This window comes from Leptosomus discolor, chromosome Z (genome assembly GCF_034619465.1).
Source record: "Leptosomus discolor isolate bLepDis1 chromosome Z, bLepDis1.hap2, whole genome shotgun sequence".
Classification (NCBI taxonomy): domain Eukaryota; kingdom Metazoa; phylum Chordata; class Aves; order Leptosomiformes; family Leptosomidae; genus Leptosomus; species Leptosomus discolor.
In genome coordinates, this window is record NC_141419.1 from 28,032,027 (window position 1) to 28,057,450 (window position 25,424).

At 35.6% G+C, this 25,424-nt stretch overlaps 1 protein-coding gene across 9 annotated transcripts in view; it reads left to right on the forward strand.

The window, feature by feature from the left end:
* The first annotated feature begins 7,341 nt into the window (after positions 1–7,341).
* The window catches only part of CSNK1G3 (casein kinase 1 gamma 3), a 58,145-nt gene continuing 40,062 nt past the window's right edge, over positions 7,342–25,424 (forward strand). For all 9 annotated transcript variants that reach the window (XM_086479937.1, XM_086479941.1, XM_086479939.1 and 6 more), the window contains exons 1-3: positions 7,342–7,519; positions 11,300–11,340; positions 18,011–18,080. In XM_086479937.1, coding sequence (XP_086336063.1) covers positions 7,342–7,519; positions 11,300–11,340; positions 18,011–18,080 — 289 coding nt within the window. The remainder of the gene's footprint in view (positions 7,520–11,299; positions 11,341–18,010; positions 18,081–25,424) is intronic.

Consider the following 25,424-nt stretch of genomic DNA (forward strand, 5'->3'; position numbering starts at 1 on the left):
TTGTACTCCGTGTTGGGGTGCTGGGAGTGAAAAGCGTCACAAGGACGTAAAAGGTCGCACCTACAGGGAGGAGCGAACTGGACAGGTGACCCAAACCTGACCAACAGAGTATTCCATCCCATAGACGTCATATTCAGTATAAAGCTGGGAGATCACGAGGGTCTGTCTCTCTTCTTCAATGGCCGACATCTGAGGAGGACTCGTGTCTGTTCTTGTCGTCGATCCCGTTCTGTGCATCCCTGAATCCAGTGCGTGAGTCCAGCTCCTGCATCCTGTTCCATCTGCTGCCGAGTCCAGCCTGGGACTGCCCCAGTGCCAGCCCTGCAGCATGGTGGTGACATGTCATCATCAGGGTGGGAGGAGTTGGGTTTGATATTGGTTTTGTGTCTATTTGTATATATTTCGTTATTTCCTTATTATTATCTTTTCTTTTATTGTTTCATTAAAGCTATTTTAGCTTTCTTTTCCAAACCATAAAGTCTCTCTCCCTTGTTCTCTCTCCTTTTCCCTTTTGGGAGGGGAGAGGGTTTAATAGAGAGCGTCTGTCATTCATTAGTGGCTGGCCCAGCCTCAAACCGTGACAGTGTGCAAATCATCAATGTGTAAAACATATTTTGTAGAGGAAAAATATCCCTTCGAGAAGTCTTCTGTCTGTCCTCTTCAACTATCACAAGATTGTTCATCTAACCTTTAGACAGTAGAGGTCTTCAGGGAATGGTCCCTTTAGTCCTTGCTTTGGCTTTCTTGAGGTGTTTAATCACTTATTATAATGCAGAAAGAGCATTACTGAAATTGTGAAGTCAAGTGCACAAAAGTTTGGAAGTGATAATGCATGTACATGAATTATGGCATGTTTGTTTAATGTAAGTCATGTGGACACAGACCAATAGCCTGGCTGTCTTTTGCTATTGATTTTAATTTATGTTCCTAAAACTGAGCCTGAGATTGCTTTTACTCTTCTGCAGGTGTTAGGTGTATTACTGATGTCAGTCAACTGAAACATATATCTAGCTATTGTCTTCACTCTTCTTGCTTGTCTTTACCACTTCTCTCCTTGCTTTCCAGACAGGCTCTCTACAGTGCTTGGGAATGGCTGTTAAATTCCACCAAATAAATAAAACCTCTATTAGCTGATGTTAGTTTTGCATCTCAGTTACTCTGACTGCTTCCTCACTGGTCTTTCAGTTTAATTTCATCTTTTATCCTCAATCTATATGGATTGTAGATCTACTTAAGATGTAATTAGTTTTTCTACTATGTAATAGCATTTTGACTTTTTTTTTCATAGCTTTCTTTGCCTTCTCTTCCTCTTCATACTTCAACATAAATAGTCACTTCACTCCTATGACATTGCTTTGTTAACTTGGCTTTGGTGGTGTGTTTGTCATTATACTGGTATTTAATCATATATATTTTTTGAGCAAGTATGCATATTTAAATCCTAACAATATTCCCTGATGTCTGGCTGAAGCTTATGGGTCAAGTGTGCTCATTTTTGTAGACAGAGATGAAAAATGAAAATTAAACAGAAAATCAAGCTGTGAAATGAGGACAAGGATGGCACATTTTTCAAGCAGATTGCGCGTGAGGAGAATATAGCCCATATAACTAGCAGATAAGAGGAAAAGGATTATGCAGATAATTTAGAATGCTTATGCTGTATGTGTTATTTTTTCACTTTAAATGATGCACAGTTTTGAATGGTGTCTGACTTCTGAGTGCTACAAATTATGTTGAATGTTTGAAAAAAATCTGCTGGATCTTCCTTAACAGTCTAGGAAAACTAATGCAATTCCCATAACTTGTAATTTACTTGCATTCTGTATCAGAAGTTATTGCATGCCCAAGTAATTTCAAATACTACATATATATATCTTTTGCCTTTTAGTGCTTTTCCTCTAGAATGTGAGCATTATGGTGAAGATAAGATAGTGCCATCAACAGTATAACTCTGTCATAGGTAAGTGCAGTCTAAATAAACAAAACCATGAATGCCTTTTGTATTTCTGAGGTAACTTAATAAAATGTTGTACAGGAACTTCAATATGAAGAAAATCTAAGTGCTCTCCTTATTTAAAATGAACTGCAGATTATTTTATTAGGAAGAGAGTGAGAGAACACTTATGTCCTGAAGAAACTGACAGGAATGCTTATGTGTCTGCCTTCTGACATGCAGTATGTGAAGAATACTGGCTTCTGATATTTGTTTAGAATCTGATAAAAGGTGCTAATTTCAGTTTATATAAAAAAGCGTATCTGTAATGTAACTTGAATATCTGTTGAGTCAACAGCAGAAGAGGAAAGGCCATAAGTTACCATATAATAGATGCATCCGTGTAATAGATGCTTTTTTGGAAACTGAAATTTATGTTGTTAATAATGTGTTTGGTTTCATGCATTGTTGCCTTAAATTTCAGTAAAACACTCAAAAGATTATGAGAAATTTTTTTTAAGGAAGGAATTCAGTAATCAGTTTATTTACTGTTTACTCTAAAGTATTCTATTGGGTTTTATTTGTGGTTTTTTTTTCCCTGCTTTGTGGTCGGCTTTCAAAGTGCTAGTACCATTTACAAAACTAATCTACTTGATAAATACTGAAGCTTATACTCAAGCTTATCTTTATCCCTTGAATCCATTGTAACTTATCTTTTCTATTACCGCATTTTCAATTTTAAAATGACATCTGGCAATCAGCTTGTGGTGGGTCTGTGTGCAGACACAAAAGTTTCAGAGGTTTTGGTGGTTTCTTAAATTGAAAAGTATGTGGTAAACTGTTTCTCCTGGAAGCACTTGCTGCTTTAAAAAAAACCAGTTGCTCACCTATAGTGTTTAGAATTTCACAAATTTGAAAGACATGAGTGTTTCTTTTGTAAATTCGCCGGATATCTGTGCCCAGGCACTAGCAGGGGTCTCTGTGAGGAGAGGCCAGGGCTGTCCTGTGCTGGACACACTACAGGGCGGGCACAGCTGAGCCCGGCAGTGAAGATGGTGGTGCCTGTGGGAAACTTAAGAAAGGATAAAAAGAGCCGCGCAGCTGCTGTGAGAGAAACAGCCCTGCAGTCATCAAGATCAGTGAAGAAGGAGAAGGAGGAGGAGGTGCTCCAGGCACTGGAGCAGAGATTGCCTTGCAGAAGACCATGGTGATGCAAGTTGTCCCCCTGCAGCTCATGGAGAACCATGCTGGAGCAGATATCCACACTGCAGCTCATGGAGGACCCCACACCACAGCAGGTGAATATGTCCTGAAGGAAAGTAGCCCATGGAGAGCTCCTGGCGGGAGCTGCATGCAGCCTATGGAGAAGAGCCCATACTGGAGCAGGTTTTATGGCTGGAGTTGTGCCCCATAGGTGACCCATGCTAGAGTAGGATGTTCCTGAAGGACTGTGCCTCATGGTAAGGACCCATGCTGGAGCAGGAGAACAGCATGAGGAGGAAGGAGCAGCAGAGAAGAGCTGTTATGGACTGACCACAACCCTCATTCCCCCTCCCACTTGTGCTGCTCAGGGAAGGGGAGGAGGTAGGGGAGTGGGAAGTGAAAGAGTGAAGTTGAGCCTGGTAAAAGGAGGAGTGGGGAAAGGTGTTTTTAGCTTTGTCTTTGTTTCTGGCTGTCTTACACTATTTTAATTGGTGATAAATAAAATTAATCTGGCCAAAGTCAAGTTTGTTTTGTCCGTGACCGTAATTGGTGAGTGATCTCCCTGTCTTGACCTTAACCCATGAGCTTTTTAATCTAATTTTCTTCCCACTGTCCTTTTGAGGAGGGAGAGTGAGAAAGCAGCTGAGTGAGCACCTTGCAAAAAATTTAGAAAAAAAAAAAAAAGGCAAAAGGATTTATCATAAATTTGAACCTAATTTGAAACTAATTAAAACTTAACTGCTCTAATTTCAGTTTCAGAGTGAAGACTGGTTTCTTTGACAGGATTCTGTTCCAAATTGGCTGTTTTAATTAATACATTAACTTAAATGTTACAAATTGCTTAAAAGAGTATCTGATTTGATTGTTTAGAAGTGCAGTGTTACATAATAAGACCTTCTCAGTGGCTGAGGCGGTGTGTGTGTTGAGTAATCAGGAAAAAATTCTCTCAATGAAGACTGTAGTATTAGTATAAACTGGCTTTAGAAAATCTGTTGCCATTAGTGCATAAACAAACTGATACCTAAAATATTAGATTGTTAAATTGTGGAAAACAGTATTTGGGTGTGCAGATAGGGTTTAACTTTAAAATGAAGATTCTAAATGTATTGCAAGTCTTAATCTCTGGTAACATGAAACTATTAAGGAGTGGGCTTGGTTATGATGTGGACTTTCCAAATTAAAGATCTTCCTATGATTATAGATGGGTTAAAAAAATGTATTGTGCAAATTGATTTCTTGATGGCAAAGCTTCAGTGTCATGTTAACTACAAGGCTTCATGAGGACAAGCATGGACACAGCACAGCTAATGTGCTTTGCATAAATACTAAATAATCTGTCCTTGAACTCCCAGCTTGGCTCCTGTGGTACTGTTTTATTGCTGCATGAGCTGAAACAGTGTGAGATTGGAAGCTTTTCTGGTGGTGCTGGACTTTCTTTGGCTCACAACTGCTTTCTTAGAGGTCAGTATTGCCTTAGTGCTGCTACTGAATTTCTGGTGCCTTTTGTCCTCAAGTTGCCTCATTGTTATTTCCATGCTCCTGATGCATTATGGCTTACTACTTAACACCTTCTGAACCCAGCCTGTTACAGCTGGGTTTTCTGCTTAGTTAGCAAGGCTACATGCTGTGCTCGGGTGATAGTTAAATACAAAGACAAAATGAGGAAACCTAAATAAATGACAAAACTAAAAATTTCATCCTTCTAAAATTAAGTTGTGATGCATTAGAAGAATACAATTTTAAACTAATTTGACATGTGATTAGATATTGTATATATGCTAACAGGTAAGCTATGGAAAACTTGTAAGCTAAGAATCCTATTAACTCTGAACTCAGATTTGGATTGCTTCAGGTTTGCCTCCATACCCAGTCCCTTCTGTCATTGTAGAGCTCTGAGGCAGAGCCCGTTTTTATCATTGATATGAACTATTAGTGCCTTTCTAGCCTTTCACTGTTCCGAGATATGTGTTTCAGCACTGGGTAGTATGAAGATTTTTTGGCATGTGGAATGTAGTGGCAGGGACTTTGGCCTTCTACTGCTATTGAGATTACCAAAGGATTGTTTTAGTAACAGTCTATGCTTTTTTACTCTTTGATGATGGCAGTAGTATGCTGTGCTTAGATGCGTTGTTCCTATTTGCTGTGAAACCTATGTATTAGCACCAAAAATTCTAGGATTGTTTACCATGTTATTTCTCGCTGGAGAACCAGTAAGATATGGAACGTCTTTTTTTCCTTTCGTACTTAAAATATTTATGCGTTCTGCTGCATCAAATGTACTGACCTTCTTTCTAAGTACTAAATGGTGCCCTTAAAGTCCTACCTCAATACACCCTATTTCTAGTTTTCTTATTTCTTCCCTAGCTTTTGTAGCACAGTGGGTGAGGAAAAATTACCTATTGCTTCCCACCGAGTCTATTCCTCTGAGATCTGTGGTTTAGAAAGTGACTTTAGGTTATCTAGTGGTGGTGCTTGAACGTGCAAGATTGTTGTAGCCAAACATGCTTGAATTTTTCTTGTAAATGCCTCTATCTGTATCATACCATACCACTGCATTCATTACTCACTGCTGAAGTCCTTTTCCCTTGCATTAAGCAAGTCTACGTGGACTGGAACCTGCCTTCGTGTTTTTTGGTTGTTATCAGAAGAAATCTTTCATTTCCCTTTCATAGCAAGGTGATCATGTTTCTTCACCAAATTTGCACAACTTCTTTTTTCAGGTGATAGGTTAGTTAGCTGTTGATAGTGATTTTTAACTGTCGTCTAGTTATGACCGTGCTGTGAATATCCATGATTCAGCAGATGAAATTGTTAGGTTGGTTGTTCATATTCTTTCATATTTTGTCTCTACTGGCTCTTTGATTTTTAAAATGTTCTAATAAGCTATGATGTGAGTAGTAATTTTATGTTGCATTGTGAGAAATGAGTTTAAGAAGTGAAAGTGTCTTCAAAGTGTTTAAAATAAGCTGCTGCTGCCTATCTTTAAAATAAGCTTCTGCACATGAAATACATTATTTTTTCAGAGAATGTGGGTTTTTTTACTGCAGTGTATTTCCAACATTGAAGCAAATGTAGCAAAATAATTCTGAACAGATGTTTAACTTACCCTGAAATTTTGCCTATGTAATAGCTAACTATCTTCTGAATTTTGGGTTTTTAAGCCACTGTTGTCAACTAGAAAACAGTATCCACTGTTCTTATGGGCAAGTGGTGGACAAAGTTCTTATGGACAAAAAATGAAGGCTTTCTTTGGATTCTTTATTGCAGTAGTAAGCTAATATTATGTTTTTGCTGAAATCAATGTTAGTATTAGTGTCTAGGCAGTGATGCTAGATGGTGGACAAGAGGAGGGGGGAGCGAATTTGAGACATAATTGAATGGGGCAGGGGATAAGAAGTAAATATATTTTCAGACTGTAGGAGTTTCTGAAAGCACTGAAGTGTCCTTGCCGTGAGTTTATAAATTGTGCATATCTGAAATTATAATTCAGAACAGATAATAGATTCATTTTAAGTTTTAATATCTTTCTATAACTTCAATAACTGTGCAGCTGGAGCATTTCCTTAGATCAACAGATATTTGTTTTGTTTTGTTGTTTTTTTTCTGAAAGTGGTAAAATGCTTTCTTTTGCAGAGCTGGCATAAGATGCAATGAGTGTCTACATGTTGAGTTTAAGTGTGTTTACCTGCTCAGGAAGTGGTTTTGAAGGAGTTTGGTTTCTTTTGGTGTTTTTTTTTTTTTTTGTTTGTTTGTTTGGGTTTTTTTAATATCTGTTGCACTAAGTGTTGAGATTTTTAGTCACCCCAATCTTGCCTTTATGGGCTAGAATCCAAGGCTTTAACTTTATGATAGTGCTTTTCATAGAGGATCTGTAAAGCAAGTATAATTAGTTATAGCTTAATTGTATGACTAGTTGAAGGGAGAGGTAATTTGTTGCAAGAATCGTACTGTATCGAATAACTTTGTTTTTGTTTAACAGAATTCCTGTAAATACTAGGAAATACTGCTGGTGTTGTGCATTCTGGAGATACATTTTTACTACAGATACTACCAAGGCTTTGCGAATGGGATGAACACACTGCTGTTGACTACGTACTAACATTGACCACTGGTGATGTTTTCATTCTCACATTGTCCAATTGGAATTTGCTTATACTGATTTTTAAAAAGAGGAAGAAATCAAAGTGGAGTACTGTAAACTTGGCATGGATAATAAAAAGAAAGACAAGGACAAGCCAGATGAAAGAATGGCACGGCCTAGTGGGAGGTCAGGCCATAATCCACGTGGAACTGGTTCTTCAAATTCTGGAGTGTTAATGGTTGGCCCTAACTTCAGAGTTGGCAAAAAAATTGGCTGCGGTAATTTTGGAGAACTACGGTTAGGTAAGATCCTTGTTTCTTTATTTCAGTTTACATTATTCAAGGCTGTTGTATGTAGTCTAGGCATGAAAATGTCTATGTGAACACACCATATGGCTCTTCAAACTACTTTCAGGGTTCAGATAGGTTAAATTTGCCTTGCACATCTTTTGACCCTGGCCAGTGCAAGCTCTATCACATATTAAGAATTTCTGTAGCAGGAGACTTTCTGGGACTAAAAATGTTTCATAACTGTGTATGGTGCTATCCTAAATTCAGTCAGTTGTCTCCTCAAGATGCTGGAAATTACTTCGTGGTGGTTGTATTTTGCTACCTTTCCTGGCTTCCTGAAGCGGTTTATTCAGGTGTATTTGGGGCTAACTGTACATGAAACACATCCTCCTCCTGTAGGTCTGGCTTATAATACTGTGGTCTTGGAGATCTCTTGGAGACAGTGTGGAAGGCACTACAATGTTTTTAACAGCAGCAAGCTCTTGGATTCCTTGGTTTCCTTTCCATCAGCAGCAGTGTAGTGAGGCTAAACGGTGAGCTGTTGTTAGACAGGAACAGGAAGAATCTATCTGTAGAGAGAATCTGGGAGATGGGTAATTCAGTCACTTAGTTCTCTGCTGAACAGATGGATGAAAATCAAATGATGAAGAAGGGACAGACTGAGAAGGACCTGTGGAATTTTGAAGAATTGGAGCAGTAAAGCTGGAAATTTTACTGTTTATTAAAATAGACACTAGATGATGGGTGTGTGCTTTTGGAAGAGTATATATTTGGTTTTGGGAACTTAAAATTTCCATGATGACAGCATAATCAGTCAGGGTTTTCAAGATCTGGGAATTCCGTGTATGTTAAGAAATATAACTTGACACTTAATGGCAGGAATTTATTCCAGTATCCCTGGAAGGCTTGAGTAAATGCACTGCTTCAAGGTTTAGAGAGAGGTGGGTTCGAAAGTAGGGTGTTTGAGAGTGGTGTGGGCTATGTAGGTGTTGTATTTCTGTTGATTATCTGCCTCTGGTAGAACTAGTATTCTTTGTCTTTTGGAGAATGTTTTTAATATAGTGCTTGCATAAAACATAATGTTTTTATATGTGCATGTTATAACATGCATAAAATTTTAATGTTTAATATAGTGCTTTCTGGGGGCCTTATATCTGGTCTGAGTCAGAATGTAAACAAGCTTAGTGTATTAATACTGTAGAGGGATGAAAGATACCATTGTTGGAGCTCTGACTCCACTAAGAGGTCTCAATAAGAGTCGCTCTTGTTATTCCTATTAATAGTTAAACAAGATTGATATATTTTGACGTTTACAGTGTTACATATGTGCCTCTGCCATTCACAAAGTCTAGCTGAAAGTCGGTCTTCAACTTTTCCTAAACTTTTCTAAACTGGCTTTGAATGATAATTTTTATTTTAAACCTCTCCATGAACTAAATCAAACTGATACAATTAATGTTACATTTACTACTGAAGGCAGCTGTAAACTGATAAAGTTAACTTTTTTTCCTGTCGTCTTAGAGTGGTTACAATATAGAGTTGATTATCTATTTCAGGTCAATATCGGATTAACTCGTTTGCTTGCAGCAGATACAGAATGATATCTATTTCATTCTAAATACAGTATTAAAATAGTTAAGACTTAAAGTCTGATAGGACTGAAATAAAACAGGACAAACAAGTAAAAGAAATAGGAGGAAGATAATAGTGTAGCGTACTGACCTGTAACAGCCACCAGGACAAGTGCAGGCTTTCTCTTTTTAACATCTGTATTTTTGCATATATAGTAGATATTTCAGATCCTTATTTAGTGTTGTTTGTGGGGTAAGATGTTTTAAATGTAAGTTACCGAAAGCAGGAGTTAAGATTCTGATTTAAATTTGTTGTTTTCACATTTACGTTACTATAGTAGCAAGTAACTTAAAGTGGGCATCCTTCCTACATCATTTGTTTTATTTACTTCTGCAAACTGGAATATATTTTGAGCACATATTATAGTGTTGAATCTTAAAGACTTAAAAGAGGAATAAAGTTGTTAAAAAGTTATGAAGTTGCCCTTCAGGAGATAAAAGTTCAGTTACAAATTGGTAGCCATTGTAGTTCTCCCACCTGAGAAGAAAGGAATGGCCAGGCTTCTATAGTGGCTTGTGGATCAAATGGTGAATTTGCCTTATGTAGCAAATGAGTGTGATGTGCAGCCAGTAACTTGCAAAGGACTAAATTGTTTTAAATATTGAGCTGTTAATCTTAAGGCTCTTCTGAACTATATTTAACAAACTGATGGGGTAGTAAAAGAAAGCTTGTTGTTATTGCATAATGCATCACATGCAGCATCTATTCTGTCTGTAGACAGACATCAACAGCGGTGTCAAATCTGCTGTTTCCATATTTTAAAAAGCAATTGTCGTGAATCACCATGTGGAAAGTTATAACGTCCCTTCTGATGTTTCTTCAGAATAAGCCTGTTATTACTGCATTTGGCTATTGGAACCCAATATTGAGTCACTTAACTGTAGTTACATGTGATTTATGTATCTAGTAGCCTGAATGAGCAGAACACCTGCAAAAGATTCTTTTTGTTTCTTTCTTTTAATGTCTTCTAGATTGTAATAATTTGCAAAGACACAGAAGCAGCTTCAAACAAAGTACAGTCTTTGTCAAAAACGTAACTCAAAAGATCTTAAGATAAGAAATAACTATTTAAGATGTCTGAATTTACACTCTAGTCCCTGGATAGGCTTGAAATTATCCATTCTTCCGGTGGTCAGATTAGGGCATGCTGCCCATTCTGATTCTATGTTTATTATTGTACAGCCTTCAGGTAACTTGATTTTTGTAAAGTTTATCCCTTAACAGACATGTGGTTTTAATACATCTTCTTTTTCAGTTTTGGAAGAGTACTCTATTTTTAAAAATAAGGATTAGCGCTGAAATCATAGTCTTTGACTATAAATGTAACTGTCTTCACAGGGAAGCTTTTTATATTGGTTCATGTCTTTTTCCTGTTTGATTTTGTTAACAAAACCAAGCTAAATATGGAAGGTTCAGATCTGAGTAATACTATAGAGAAAAAAGTAGGTTTGTCATTAACAATAATCACACTAAACTCATTTCAAGACTGTAGAGGAATGAAAAGTGTTGGAAGTGACAACTTATATTTTCCTTTGTCTGCTATTTTTTAATTTTACACCTATATAGCTTGTTTAATATTTTAGTAATTACATAGAGTTTGAAGTAATGCTTACTGAAATATGCTTATCCATTTACTTTTAAAGCAGCAGATGCATTTTCCAAATAGTGTAAGCATTTAACTTGGTAATATTATTGCCCTGTTTGTCCTAACTTTAAGCTTAGTAAATTATAGAATTAAAGAAAAAATAGTCCTAGGTAATTCTAACTTTAATCAGTGTCTGGCTTTCCAAAACCATACGATAATTTAAAAATAATTTTTAAATTGTTTTCAGCAGTGAATCTAAAAATACAGATTATCACTTTCCACTTACAGTAATTTACCGATTTTCAAGCTTTTCTAGTGTATAAAAAAACTTACAAACTTGGTGAAATAGCTGAAATGCTCTGATAGTGAAAATGCCACTTCTTACACTATTCAAGAATGAAATTCTCTTTAAAGTATGGTATCAGACTAATAAGGCTACATTTTTTTAAGTTGCTACCAGAACACCTAGCACTTTAGATCGAAAATGTCTCAAAGACTTCCTTGAGGTTTAAATGGTGTTTTACTTGAACAGGAAAGACAATGACTCACATTCTTGTTTTTGTTCTTTTTTCAAGGGAAAAATTTATACACAAATGAATATGTGGCAATTAAGCTGGTAAGTTAATTTTTTTTTTTTAAAGGATTTGGGATGAGAAACTAATCAGAATTTTCCTTTCATATAGAATGGTTTGATTTCCTTAAATGGAATCCTTCATAGTCTTGTGTGTTTTCAACTGACTAGATGAAATCAGTTAATGATAGATGTAATTACATACTTTGGCCACATTGAGTAAAAAGTGTTAATTGTTCTGAAGGCTAAATCTGCCTTTCTAAAGTCAGTGATGATTGACCGCTGCTTCAAGGATACACTCAGCAGTCAGTAGATTCTTTTTTTGTGCAACAAGCAGAAAACCACCAAATTTAATGCAAATCTGACATCGGGTGACTATAGAGAAGCTCCAGAAATTCTGCAGACGGCCTGTATTTGTTCACTGTTAGTCCTGCCCCAAACTATTTGTCATCTGTGATTGTTGGTATTTGCATATCTGTTTTGGTAGACACGTTTTATCTGCAGTGATGTGTAAATGTTTCCTTCACTTACAAACATGGGAAATTTTGATGTTTGTTAATGTGTCATTTTTATGAATGCTTTTTCTGAATCTCATCAGAACTACTCCATTTACTTAATGTTTTGCTTCTGGGTACTTTTAATTTCTTGGTAATTAACTGTTTTTGTAATCAAAGTATTTCAAGATGCAATTAAGTTGTTTACTTTTTCTCATTGAAGGAATTCTGGGACTGCCATCAATTTCTGTATTGTTGTAGTAGCACAGAATGTTTTTCACAGCATAGTATGGTGAATTTCGGGTTCCATAAAATGAAGGATAAACTGTGGAAACAGAAATATATGGCTTTAGATGGGGAATGTAAAAAGCATTACAAATGTATATAATAAACTCCTGAAAAATATTTGTATCACTGCCCTTGCTTAGAAAAATACTTCCTTTGGGAGTAGTTACGTTTTTAAATATGTGCAAGTTATGGTTTGAAAGAGCAACAGGGGATGCAGTTTTGAGGGTTATTGTGTGTGTGTTATACCAGATTTAAATTAATTTTGTTTTAAAATATCTTTAACTTATTCTGTGTGTCTGGTAAAACTTGAAAATTGTCTGAGAATTCCTCTGGTTCAAGGCTGTTTACTATAAAGCACATTCAGAAGTAGTTTGCCAGTTTTTGGTTTTTTTAAGCCCTAATTACTTGATGGAGAGCAAAAGAACTTTTTAATCTGACCAGTGGATTTTGATAAAGCCATTTTTGTTATATATGTAACTAGTAGTAAACTGAGCTACTATTTCGACCTATTTCAACTTTCAAAGACACTGTTCAGTGGCAACTTCTACTTCATTTGTTTTCAAATTACTCAATCTTACAGCTGTTCATTTACAGCTGTGCAAAGAGCTTGAAGTATCATTTATTGAATAACTTACTTGGAAGTCACTGAAGAAACAGTGTAGTAAAGTATGTCTGTAATTTACTACTAATGCTTGAAAGAACTCTGTCTATGTAGTTAACTTTTTGAGTTGTCCTGTTACATTAGTAGTATGAAATGCTGTAGTGTCTTTGTGATAAACAACAGACGGAAGGAATCGTAGTGAAAATCAACACTGGAGCTTGCATCATCATTGTGAGGTACAAATATGTTTATTAGCAGGTAGAACTAGTAGGTTCTAATATAATTATAAGTTTTTAATGTCTTTCAGCTCTTTTGAATTTGTTTCCAAATTGGAAGATATCTGGGTCACAAGGTTCAGTTGGTTAAAAGCAGCTGCATGAAATTGTAGGATTTAGTTGAATTCTGCTTTTTTGCTGTTTTTCTTCTATTGAGACAGTGCCAGGACTTTATTTTAGCAGTTAGGTAGGTTGTACATGCTAGTGGTATACTGTCCTTTCACTTTTAAAATGTAAGCCTAACAGTTTTTTCCCTATCTCTGGCACGTATTCCCTTTGTGCTTTGAGAGCAGTCCTTAGTCCTGTGTTCAGTTTTTGTTATCTTAAATAAGGCACTCTTAATTTCCTCTCCAGTTTGCACCTGTTGTAGTTGAAGTTTAACCCTCCTGAATGGAGTTACTTGAATTATGTATTTATTCTAGTTTGAACAGTTGTCCTTGGCAGGCATGGTTGTGGTAATCTCTCTCCTGCAGTATCCTAAAATTGTATTTGTATTCCTCATGGTAGTATCCTGTTATTTTCTTGTGAGCAGCAAGACATCTCCTAAGCCAGATGTTTTGTGTGTAAATAGTAACGGTATACTCTACTGCAGGAGGATGTGTGGGTTTCTCTTGAGAGCATAAATTATAGTGGCTGAATTTATAGAGCAGCTTGCAGGAGTGCTTCTGATGTTAAAAGTAAATGGACTTTGTAACTACTGTTTTGACTTGAACATTTCCCTTGTGAACAAAATTGTACAAGTATGTTCCTGTTTATGATGCTTTTGGCAGCTGCAGGACTTAGTTGTTTAAGGGAATAGTTTAAACATGTAATTTTTCTCTGTGAGACCTGAGGGTCATACAAGGTATGCATTTTAATGTATAAAATTTATATGTAGATGCATATTTATTCTGGTAAAACAGCTACAGTTCCAGGATCTTACTCTTAATCTGGCTTCTTTCATTATGTCCTGTTCTGTCTGGGCAGGTAGTCAAGTTGGGAAGGTTAGAACAGACTTCTTTAAGAAATGGAATGAGACCCTTACGAACTGGGCTTTATCGCTTGTGCACTGCTTAGTGGTGTTTGTATGTGTCTGCTGGTCTGCTAGCATACAAATTGGCATCTTGTGATCAGGTAGTTCTTCAGCAATAACCATTCAGTGTACATGAACTGTACCTTTCCTGCTCACCTCTTCATTTATTCTTAGATTTATATATTTTATTACATGATCCTCTGCTTCACTTAAACCTCCTATTCAGTTCTTCCTTTCCCTTTTGACAAATTTCTCCATTGCCCAAACTTACCTCCTCTACAGGATGCTTAACCAAATACCAACTAAAGGAATCTTTGCTTGCTGCTTCTGGAAATAAGTAAATTTTTCTTTCTGTCTTTGTGTGAAAGACACAAGTTATGAGGTAGTCACTGCTGCTTTTAATCTGTAATCTTTAATAAATTGAGTCATTAATTATTCAACTGTGAAGATTTTAATCATTAAAATTATAATTGGGGTGTGTGTGGAAAGAAGATTGCGATTTGTTCCAAGGCTGGAATGTTTTTTTCTTCCTTTTTTGCTTTAAAAGAATTATTGCAGTCTAGAATGATACCACTTCAGAACTTTTCTAGAATGCTGTGGTAAATCCAAATCAAGTGCAACTCTATTTAATAGACTGATCTTTTCCTGTAATGAGAGCCCTACCTCTTAAAGAATTTTTTTCCTGAAAGTAGCTTTTGTTCGCTGTTGCTTAAGAAAATATGAAGCAGAGACAAGAGGTATACTGAGTACGAGTTCTCACTGGATTACTGAAAACACGAAAAGTGGGTAATAGCTGAATGTTTATATTGTGCTTTGAGTTCTTGAAAAAATCTAATTTTATGTTTAGAGTAAGTAAAATGTTTTCTCAAAGCCCTTTAGAAGGGAAGTGACGTATCTTGAAAATTGTATAGTAGTTTCTTGCCTGTATTTGGCACAAAGTAATTGCAAGTAAATCAGAACATTATGAACTTGAAACAGATTTCACATTTCAGATGTCTTTATCCTTTTGTTTGAATGTGTAAGCATCCCACAAAAGAAAAAAGGAGGGAAAATCTTGTTTCAAAAAAAACCTTGCTGATGAACTGAGGAGCTCTTGTTTCTGCTGCTCAGGTATATGTGGTGCTTAGTAAACTGCACGTTAATTCTTTGGCAGCAAGACCCTGAGTTCCTCTTTAAGACAGTGGAATGCTCTTTTCCAGGGAGAAGAAGCTATCTAAGTTTTAAAACAGAAGCTTTGAAATAATTAGATGCAAATGTAAAAGCAGCTCAATGAGGATCGTTTACAGAACATTGCAGAAATCCTGGAACAGTTCTTTCAGGATTCTTTAGGAAAGACCTTAGTTTTTTCAAGTAGACAAGACCCACTAATTTCTTTTGGTAAATGGAGAAGTTGACTTCAAAATCCTGTGGGATTAACGTTACGTTTGAACAGTTATGTGTTCCCAAGATCATTTTTACATGCTGAAATGTACTGAACTACTAATGAAAATAGAGAGAACCATGATTTGGCATTTCTTTTTTTTTGTTTGTTTTTGAATATACTTTTTAGACTTATTTATAAAAATGTAGTTACAGTGGTGATTTTTCACTGTGATGTTATGATGGAAGATTACATTTAACATACCTTTGTCTTGATTTATCCTTATCTATCTTTTATCATTTATCAGTCACTGCATACTGCAAAGTGATATGTATAGGAACAAAGCAAATTTTATGTGAAGAGCATGTTGCTCTTGCCCTCTAACAATCTTTATTGAACAGAAGACTGTAGTTCCTTTGTATGTGTGGAGTTACTGAACAGTCAGGAAGATATTTAAGCCTCTTTACAAAAACAAGGCAATTCTAAAGAACTGTCAACCAATAAATATACTACAAGTACATATTACCACTTTTTTTTCCACTATTGCTGGAGGGAGTAGACGTATTTAATTGTCTTTCTGCTAGACAGGGTTTAAATTCAGTCTTTGGCTGGTGTACAGTTGTCAAGTAGACTTGTTTGACTGAGAACTCTTGCCTTCTGGAGGCTGTTTCTTGCTGGTGACTGGAACAAAGAGCATTCATTTGAAAAAGTGTAGATGTGTATGTAAAAAAATTGGAAGTTTCTTTTCCCTAAGACAATTTAAAAAAATCTGTTTACATAAGTTTAATACAAGCTATTTTTCATCCTTATTATGGGAGCGTCTTATAACATTGAGTGGTGATGAAGTTGTTAATGTACTATCTATTAAGGCAAAACTGTGTAACTGAACAAAATAAAACTGCCTGTAAGCCAGTGTCTTAGTATACTCAGCAGACACATAGCGTTTCATGGACTAAAATATTTTCCTCTTAGCAGACAGAATTACAAGCTTTAATTAGAGACTGTGTAGAGTGTGATATATTTTGTAACTCATAGAGTTGTATAATACTCCTGCAGGCAAACTAGTAGCTAAATTCATGTGGTCTTGTAAAAGGTTAAAATATTTCATGTAACATGTTTCATAATGGATTTACTTAAACCTCTGAAAGCTGAATATTAAAGGTTTGTTTAGGCCCATGTTTACAGCAAAGTGTTTTGTTAAGAGATACCTGTCTTTGATACTTAACAACAAATTTCATGTCGTCTTCTCGTAAACTGTAAGTAGGACCCTTTGGTGGCCTAGTTAGTCTTGCTTAGTAATACAGTTTGTGAAGGATCAACATTGTTTTGTTTTAGAAAGTTCCTGCTCTCTTCTTTGCAAAGAATTCATGTTCAGGTAGGATGAATGCTCTGGAGCATAAAAACCATGTATTACATTCTGTTTGTTTTTTTTGTAGAAACTGTTACATTAGCCCCTGCTTACTTTTGGGCATGAACCTTTGGTATCCTGGCAAAATCAAATACATAAATGTATCCTGATAGGGACTTCGGCTGTAGCAGCAGCAGCAGTTTGAAATATCTGAGTATTGGAGGGAGACAGTTGAGGAAGAGGACTAAGTTTCTCATGGTTGCACATTGGCTCATGGTTTCTGTGGTCTGGATGTGCCACTGGGAAACAACACAGTGTAATAAACTGTTAGCTTAATGAACTGAAGAAGATGGTGTGAGGGAAGAGATGAGCACCTTGCCCAAAGTTTTCCTGAAAATTTATATCCAGCAGTATCAGTTATTGCTGATAAGTTTATTAACAATCTTACTAGTTATGTGCTGCAATTCTAGTAGGAGCATTCTGTGTAGGAGCAATGCACAGTTAACGTCCAAATTTTCACCAGTGCATTGGAAGATGTTACATACCGCAAGAAACCAGGCATATCTTCTAAAAGATGCTCTAGCAAGTTATTTTAAGGATCTTATGATAAAGCACCTTTACTGTGCAAACAGAAATACTGAAGAAGTTAGGGCTTTCATTTAGGCTGCTTGTGTGTTCCTGTGCTTGACCTCATGTCACTTTATTCTGTGAGACCCTGACACATTAGTACATAGAACACAGAATGAAGATTTCATAAAATTATGTAAATTATGTTGGGAAAAGAAAGATTTAAACTACAAACTAATTCTGGTGCTTTTTTTGTTGTTTTGGATTTATAGTTTAGAATGGTGCTACTTAATTTCTGCTAAGCTGTTACTATTTGGTGGAAGGATTTGATATTTTGTGGTCAAGATCCTAAGACAAAACTTTTTTTTTTTACATCTGTCATTTATAGTAGGTGTGTAGAGAGTCTTTTTGATCTGTTAAGGTGCATATGAATGCCACCTTTTGAGACCTGCAAGATACGTCACCCACATGCTTTGGAGACAAATTATTTTTCAGCTATTCCATTGTGGGTCTGTGATGCGGTTTGCATGTTGGACCCTAGCCCCATGGAGCAACAGATGACGTAAAAGTCCGTATATGCTCTAGTTTCATCTGACTGAAGCTGAGGTTTCTTAGTTTCGTAATTACCAGTCATTTTGGAAGAAACATTCAGACTTCCCATGTGACTTGGAAGCAGTAGGGTTATTATGGTTGGTAGTAGCTTAGTGTGTTAGTTTTTAGGCTTTGGCAGAGAGGCTTTGTTTTAAATGTTGTTTTTGTTTTTAAATCAGGAGCCAATGAAGTCGAGAGCACCACAGCTGCATTTGGAATACAGATTCTACAAGCAGCTAGGATCTGGAGGTAAAAAGCAGTGTCATGCATTTTACGGTGATGTAATCCAGGATCAATTTTTGACAAAATTTCTGATTTAGGAGTATAAATACATTTAATGAAGTGTCCCTAGTAACTTAAAGCAGAAAAAAGCCCCATGAGTCAGTGGATTAATGTATAAATTTTTATAGTATCGTAAGACTTTTTTGTTCTACTCTTTAAAGTGTGTCTATGAAATCCTAAGACCATTTAATAAGTCTTAAGTACTGCAGAATTGGTGTGCATGTGGGTATACCCTAAACTAAGCAGCCTTAGTCTATTTCCAGTACATTCTCTTTGAATAAACACTGTAAATGACCAAACTGTTAATCTATTACTAACATTTTTATTTAAAGCTGCAATGATATTTAAATAGCTTCAATCTCAGTTTTACTTCACTTCCATTGATTCAATATATATTGCTGCTTATTAGTTTCAAACCTCTTAAATAAATTTTAAAAAAGTTTAGCTTTAAATGTGGTCTAGGGTTTAAATTGCTCATTTCACTCCCTTTGGTGCTTTTACAGCAGAAGCACTCTCATGGGCCCCTCAATGATCTAGTTATCACCTTTTGCTTATATAGGTGAGCAATACCTTAGACTTCTCGTGTAATTTTGTGCCTTTCACAAAACTGTATATAGTCAATTAACAAAATGTGAAGCTTCTTAAGCTAGGAAAGTGAGTACAAATCTTCTGTAAATCAGTTATACCCTGGGAAAAAAATCTTACAATATCTTTTCCATGAAAATGTTCCTTTAATTCCTAGAATAGTTTTTCATAGGTCATGTAGTTAGTTAATTTTTCCATTTTTTACTATGTAGAACTTTATTGTATAAAATGGACTACTAATAGTTGGTTTCTACATGCACACTTGTGCTTTGGGTTTTTTTTCTATTGAAGGCAGCTCAGAATTTGTAATGGTGATTTTAAAGTTACGCTTAAACTACAGTAAAATACTAATTAAGCTGAAAAGTCATCTCTGAAAGTCAGAAAATACAGAACGAGTGTGCCCATACCACTTCCATTTTGTTGCCTTGAATGTAAGTGTTATGAGGAATTTTAATACTTTTAAAATTTTACTTTCACTTTTAAAAATTCAGGATCATATGTTCATTGATGCACAGACTGAATAGTGTTTTTCTAGTTAGGTAGCTTTCAGAATTTTATGCTCTTCTTTAAAGGTCTTCTCTAGGCAAACATACTTTCCAATACTTTCAATTCATATAGAACTTTTTTTTATGAATGTTCTGCAACCAGGAATCTTTAGAGGTAACTCTTTGTAAGACATGACATTGTCTATTCCTGTTCATAGATGGAAAATTAAGTTGCAGAATGTATAGTCAAGATGTTGAGTCTTATATGCTTGCTGATTGGACAAAGTCATCAGGGTACAACGTCTGTTTTTTTGTAAGTCATCAGCAGAAATCCTGATTACTTAACTGATGAGACATGGCAACACACAACTTAGGGACAGTACCCAGCTGTGAAAACTAAGATGTAACTATCTAAAATAGCAGAGGATCTGTGTAGGGGAGGTAAGAATGAAGCTGTAATTACTAGTTCAGACTGTAGAAAATAGGCAGTGTTTCTCAGAGGTGGAAACTTTATGGGATTATTAATTGGGAATAATGTTTTAGCAAATGAACTTTGTTTGCTGGATAAGATTTTGGGACTGTGTTTAATGTAAGAATGTGGGCAAGTCAGTCTGCTTTACTTCGGATATCATTCAGTCCTTGTAACTATTTGTTGGTTGCAACAACGTTATCACTTTTTCTGTTGCCTTACTGAAGTAGTGTAAGGGAGAATGATCTCTGATTCTTTGCATGAAGATGAGGAGACCTTTGGGATGAAAACAAGTAGATAAAGCTGATGAGTAACTAGCTATCTTCAATATTTACGAAGAACCTTGTTATAGACTTCCTCTGTTTTTGAAGTAACCAGCTTTTATGCCAAAGTGGAAGCCCACCTCCAGGAGGTGTTAAACCCTGTAAGCTCCTTTTTAACTCTTGTCTGACTTTCTCAGGCACCCCAGTTGAGATATATTTTAATGGGTTTTGTGCAAAAAGCCTCATCATGTAGAAAGTAATATTCATGCTCTCATTTTCTTAGAAGTTAAAAGAATTGCTGATTCCTTGTCTTTCTGCAGCACTCTCCTTTTTCCATCTTTGCAGGAGTTGGGCCCTCAAGCCCAGGAAGTTTTGCAGCCTGATATTGTTTCAGAAAAAAAAAAAAAGTTGCATAATTATGTAATTTCTGTCCTGATATGATCTGAGGCAATAGGTTTTACATTACTGATCTTTTGTGCCATGAGTGTTTACTGTCAGATTTAAGAAATTGTCATGTGAACAGCTGGAAAACATAGTGGTGGAAAGTTGATGGACCAAGTGATTAATTCAGGAAGCAGCTAATCCTTCCTACATAGAACAGGAAATACTAAAAGTCTTATGCCAAATCTATCCACATAGATAGTGTTCCTTTATGGGCAGTGGTTGTACTTCTGTCAGAGAGAATAAATTGAAAGAAGTGTCTCTTCATGGTGCAAGTGGCAGAAAAGTCTATCATAGGAGGTATAAAAATAGCTGTTATTAGTGGAAGAAATTTGAAGTATAATCATTGTGACCAGATAGAAGGTTTCTCTGAGTAATTACTCACTGTACTAGCAATTCCAGTTGTGTAGAGCCTTCCAACTTCTTAGCTTCTAAAAATCCACATTTGCGGGCTTTCTTAATCATGATAGAGTAGTTATTTTCCATAGCTGTTTTTGTTTATTCACACAAAACTTCATGTAATTTGGCCGATAGCTTTATACGTGAGTGTGGACTGCTTATTTTGCATTTAATTGTATTGAATAGCCTTTCCACTTGTTCTCCTTATATATACATGAATATGTGTGTATTAATAGCAAGTGACTGAAAAATGCTTTCAGAAACAACTGATGAAAAGGGAATAGTATTCCCTTTCTTTCCCAATTTTGTAAGCAGAACCATTATTTCCTAGAAACAAAACTTATTTTTTCACAAATAAGAACTATTAATTCCACAGGCTATGCTAAAAACAGACTGATGCTTAGAGTGAAATAACCTGAAGCTTAAGGGATAAAACACCTGTAGCCCCGGTGAAATCCCAGTTTATTTGGGGAGGAGGAAGAGACATTAATGTGTGAATGATTAGTCCTGGAATGAAATTAGGTTATTTTCCTGATGTATCTTCTTGAAAGCATGTAAAGAAAATGTTATTGGGCAACAGATCATTTTGCCTTCTAAAACTTTTTAACAGAGCATCATAGTGCTGCTTCTGATCTTGTGAGTGCCCTTGATGGAAGGAGTAGCATTTTGAAATTGTGTGTTTTCTTGGTATTCCTTAATCTTTGTTTCTCTATTACAAGTCTACTTACTTATTCTTATAAAATCCCTTTTTCTTTCTTTTCTAAAGACATTCTGGCTTAGGTTTCTTAATTATTACTCGTTTCTGTGATAAGAGTCTTGCTATTCTGCATCTTTAATGCCATGAAGGTAGAAGACATGCTTGAGTGAAAAAAAAATTGGGAGATCTTTTACAGTTCTGCTCCCTGAAAGAACAAGGAAAAATAATCACGATATGTGATCGATGTCCACTTTTTATACTAAGGACTTCTGAACTGAGTGTGTTCATTCTTTGTATTTAATAAAAAGTACTTTTGACTGGTATGAAAAAACATTAACATTTCAAAACTATATTCCTTTGGAGAGAATCTGCTCATAAAGAAGGCTTACAATCTGTAATTTTACTCTCAGATGTGCCTTTTACTGGGCATGCCTGTGAATGTCCAGTAGCATGTAGGTATTTGTCAGGAGAAACATGTGAAGAATCTTTCTTAAATGGGAAACATTTCATGTACTTTTGGGCTTTTTTTGGGAACTATTTTAATTATTCAGGGGAAATAATCTAAAATTTATTTAAATTAGTTTAAAGATGTGGCTTGTATTTTTTAGGTTTTATATACCAATAGAGATTTTTATTAAAATTGCAGTCTCTCTTCTGGCATAATATTGTCATTCAGTAGCTGTGAGCATGCTCTCATCATGAAGTTTGAGATCATTTTGTCAGTATGCAGAAATTTCTTTCGACTGAATGAACAATGTACAGATGGAATTTAAAATCTCTGATGCTAATAAAGTTTTAGTTAAAGTTTATTTTCTTAATATCCAAGTATGAATAAGAAGAAAACCCCATACTTTATCATAAGTGCAGTACTACAAATAAAACTATAAAGCTGAATTCTTACCTGAAATTACACTAAGACTTTTGGAATGAATAGAAGACAGTTTTGTATTTTTTTATTGATGTTTGTATTAATCTTTTACACTATCACTCTTTCTCCTCATGGTAAGAAGATGAGCTGCGCTATGCCCATAACTTAACTGCACCTAAATTCAGTGTGCTTTCCTACTAGGAGGGACTGAGGTGGGGAAAAATCAGTAACTGCTGGTTCAACTTGAGTATTGAGCAGTAAAGCTGAGAGGTTTTTTTTAATGTGGGATTTTTTAAATTTAAAAACCTTGTTGGTGAAAACTTTTAAAATACTTTATTTCTTTGGCAGGTAAGTATTTACGATGTGTGGTTTGGTTCCTTTTTGCAATAAGGAGTCTGTGTACGTACTAAAGAAATTACGTATTGTTTTGTGTTGGAGAGCATAAAAACTGTTCAAATTCTGTTGTCTGATTTTTCTAACATCTCTTAAATAAATCTGTGGATCATTAATCATAATGATTGGGGGTCATTACAAGTGAATGAGGACTTTTTTGTACTTACCCATCTGATAAGTGGAACAAAAGAATGGCAGGTGGGTCCTGCTGCTTAACCTCCCTTAGTAAATCTTGAGTCTGGGATGCTGCTGTTTTACTAAGAACAGACTGTTACTATAGTACCTGTCTATAACAACAAGTGGTATCCATTGTTAGATTTTAGTTTCTCATTTGAGGTCATTTTTGAGAGAGACAAAGATCTGTTCAGATGTGGATTACCCTGCTTCTGAAACTGCTGTATTAATGTCTCAGTGAAGGCAAATGTTCAGTATTGTTAATAGTATTTAATTTTTCTCAACTTTTGTAATTCTGTTCTCTTAGCTGAAGTCTAGCTAACACGTCCACTCTTAAAACTGGCAGACAAACACTTTTCTTACAGGGTGGCCAGTGCATGTGTAAGATCTATATAGATGCTGTGGAAAAAGGTGGTGTATTTTAAAAGATTATGGCCAATGTGAAATGAGTGCTAAGTAGTGCATTCTGTATGTGAGAGTCTTTTTCATGATTTGGTACTAACGCTCATGTGGTAAACGTGCTCAGCATTGCTATCTGAAAATATGTTTTTCAATTTTGAGGTCACGAGAGCCTGCCTTAACAGAATCATGTACTAGGACAGTGGTAATGAAAAAGTTACTGTTGGGTTAGTGGTTGAAGAAGACTGAAGTGCTGGCATAATGTGATTTTGGAAGATACAGAAACATTACCAGATCACTTGTGTATGTATTGGCTAGTAAATGCTGTTAGTGTAAGAACAAATCTGTATGTAATCTTGAGAAGTTGTAGCCAGGGAAGTACTGAGCATTTGTGCATGGTGGTCATTTGCTGTTGCAGAAGAATGGAGTCTGCTCACCATTTTGGTAATCAAATTCAGCAGAATATTTATTGTAGCATTTTGAGCATATCAGGATTCTCCAGATTGATGATTTGGTTGGGAATGTAGCAAAATCAGTTTGAAATAAGATGAGGTTCTGATTTTTTTTTTTTTTTTTTTTTTTTTTTTGTGCAGAGTGCCTTAAGACCTGAGTTTGAACACTTCTTTGTTAAAAGGTACATTAAACGCAGTTGAGCATTGATTGGTAGGCTAGGCATTGAAATATAAAAAAATTATAAATTTTTTCCTTGTTTTCTGTGTTGAAAAGATGTCTGATGAGCTGAAGGCCAAGAATGAAGCTTAGTACTTTAGTGATCAGTGCTTTTTCCTGTAGGTAAAGACAAAAATATATATGGTAACAAAAATTTGGTTCTTCATCTAATTTCAGTTCAGACTAGCTTGAGTGTGTGTGTGAGATTTGAATGTTCAATGACACCCTTTCAATTTTTTTATACAACTCTATTCAGTATACAGAGTGCATGAGACTGATACTGGCACTGAAAGGGAGGCTGTCTTTTGTATTTAAGGTAGTGATTGGTGATTTTTTTTTTTTTTTTTTTTTTTTTGATCTTGACTGTGAACCACCAAAATTACAACTTTTATATAGAGAGGACAATGGGATTTCAGATTGCTTTTGAAATCACCTCTAGCTCAGCCCCCAGGCCATAGCTGCCCTGCCTCCCACTTCAGCCTGTGGAAGAAAATACAGCACAGTATGGTTTCATTGCAGTGTGTCAGCATCTGTGCTCTGCCATAGCTCTTCCCAAGACAAAGTTCCAGTTGCTTTATTGTGATCTCTTAATTTCTTTCTCAGTTGGTAGATTGTGACTTATTTACTAGGTTGATACTCTACCATATCATGAGGAACTGTATCAATAACAACAAGTCTGCTTGATTGTAATGCTAAGAGTAAACTGTAGCCAGATTAATGTGACAAGTGATCATTTTTGTTCATGGATCTTACAGAAACAATGTAAAATAACTTACCCCATTCTGTATTTTTCAAAATATTTTGGGATTGGCATCCTACACTTGCTGCTGTTATAGGATAAAAATTATGGAAGTTACAAGGGTTTGAAAAGAAGATTTTTACAAGAGTACTCTAATGTGATACATGTGCAAATATATTAATTAATTAAATATTCCCAGTACTTAAAACAGTAACAGTTTACTGGAGCTTCAGATTTTAGAATTTAATTTAATTTCTAAAAAAAGTGCATATGTTTCTAACAATCAGCAGTAACGACAGTTGAAGAAAAAATGCCTAGCTGTTAACTACAGAGTTAGCAAGTAACTCAGTTCAGGGTGGTCTCAATTTTACATATACAAATAATGTTTTATGAGTTCTTGTGTGTGTATATCTAAGTTGTCTGACTTCATAACCTGTCCATAGATCTTGCTAACAGTCATTCAGTAAAATGAAAAGTGTATTTTTTTTGTAATTTCACATGAATGTTGCTTTGAGTTATGCTCTTAATAGATAGCTAAGAATTTGCTTTTAAAATGATTTTTTTTTTTTAATTTTTAGTAATGCTTTCCTACTTTATTACTTTTGTTCTTTGACTGGAGTTACTATGTAGGAGAATAAATAATAAGCAGTTAGTTGAAATGGTTTTTAATCTCTATTAAATAATAAAAGTACAGGGCAGATGAACTTGGAAAATCATGTTCTATGCTTAA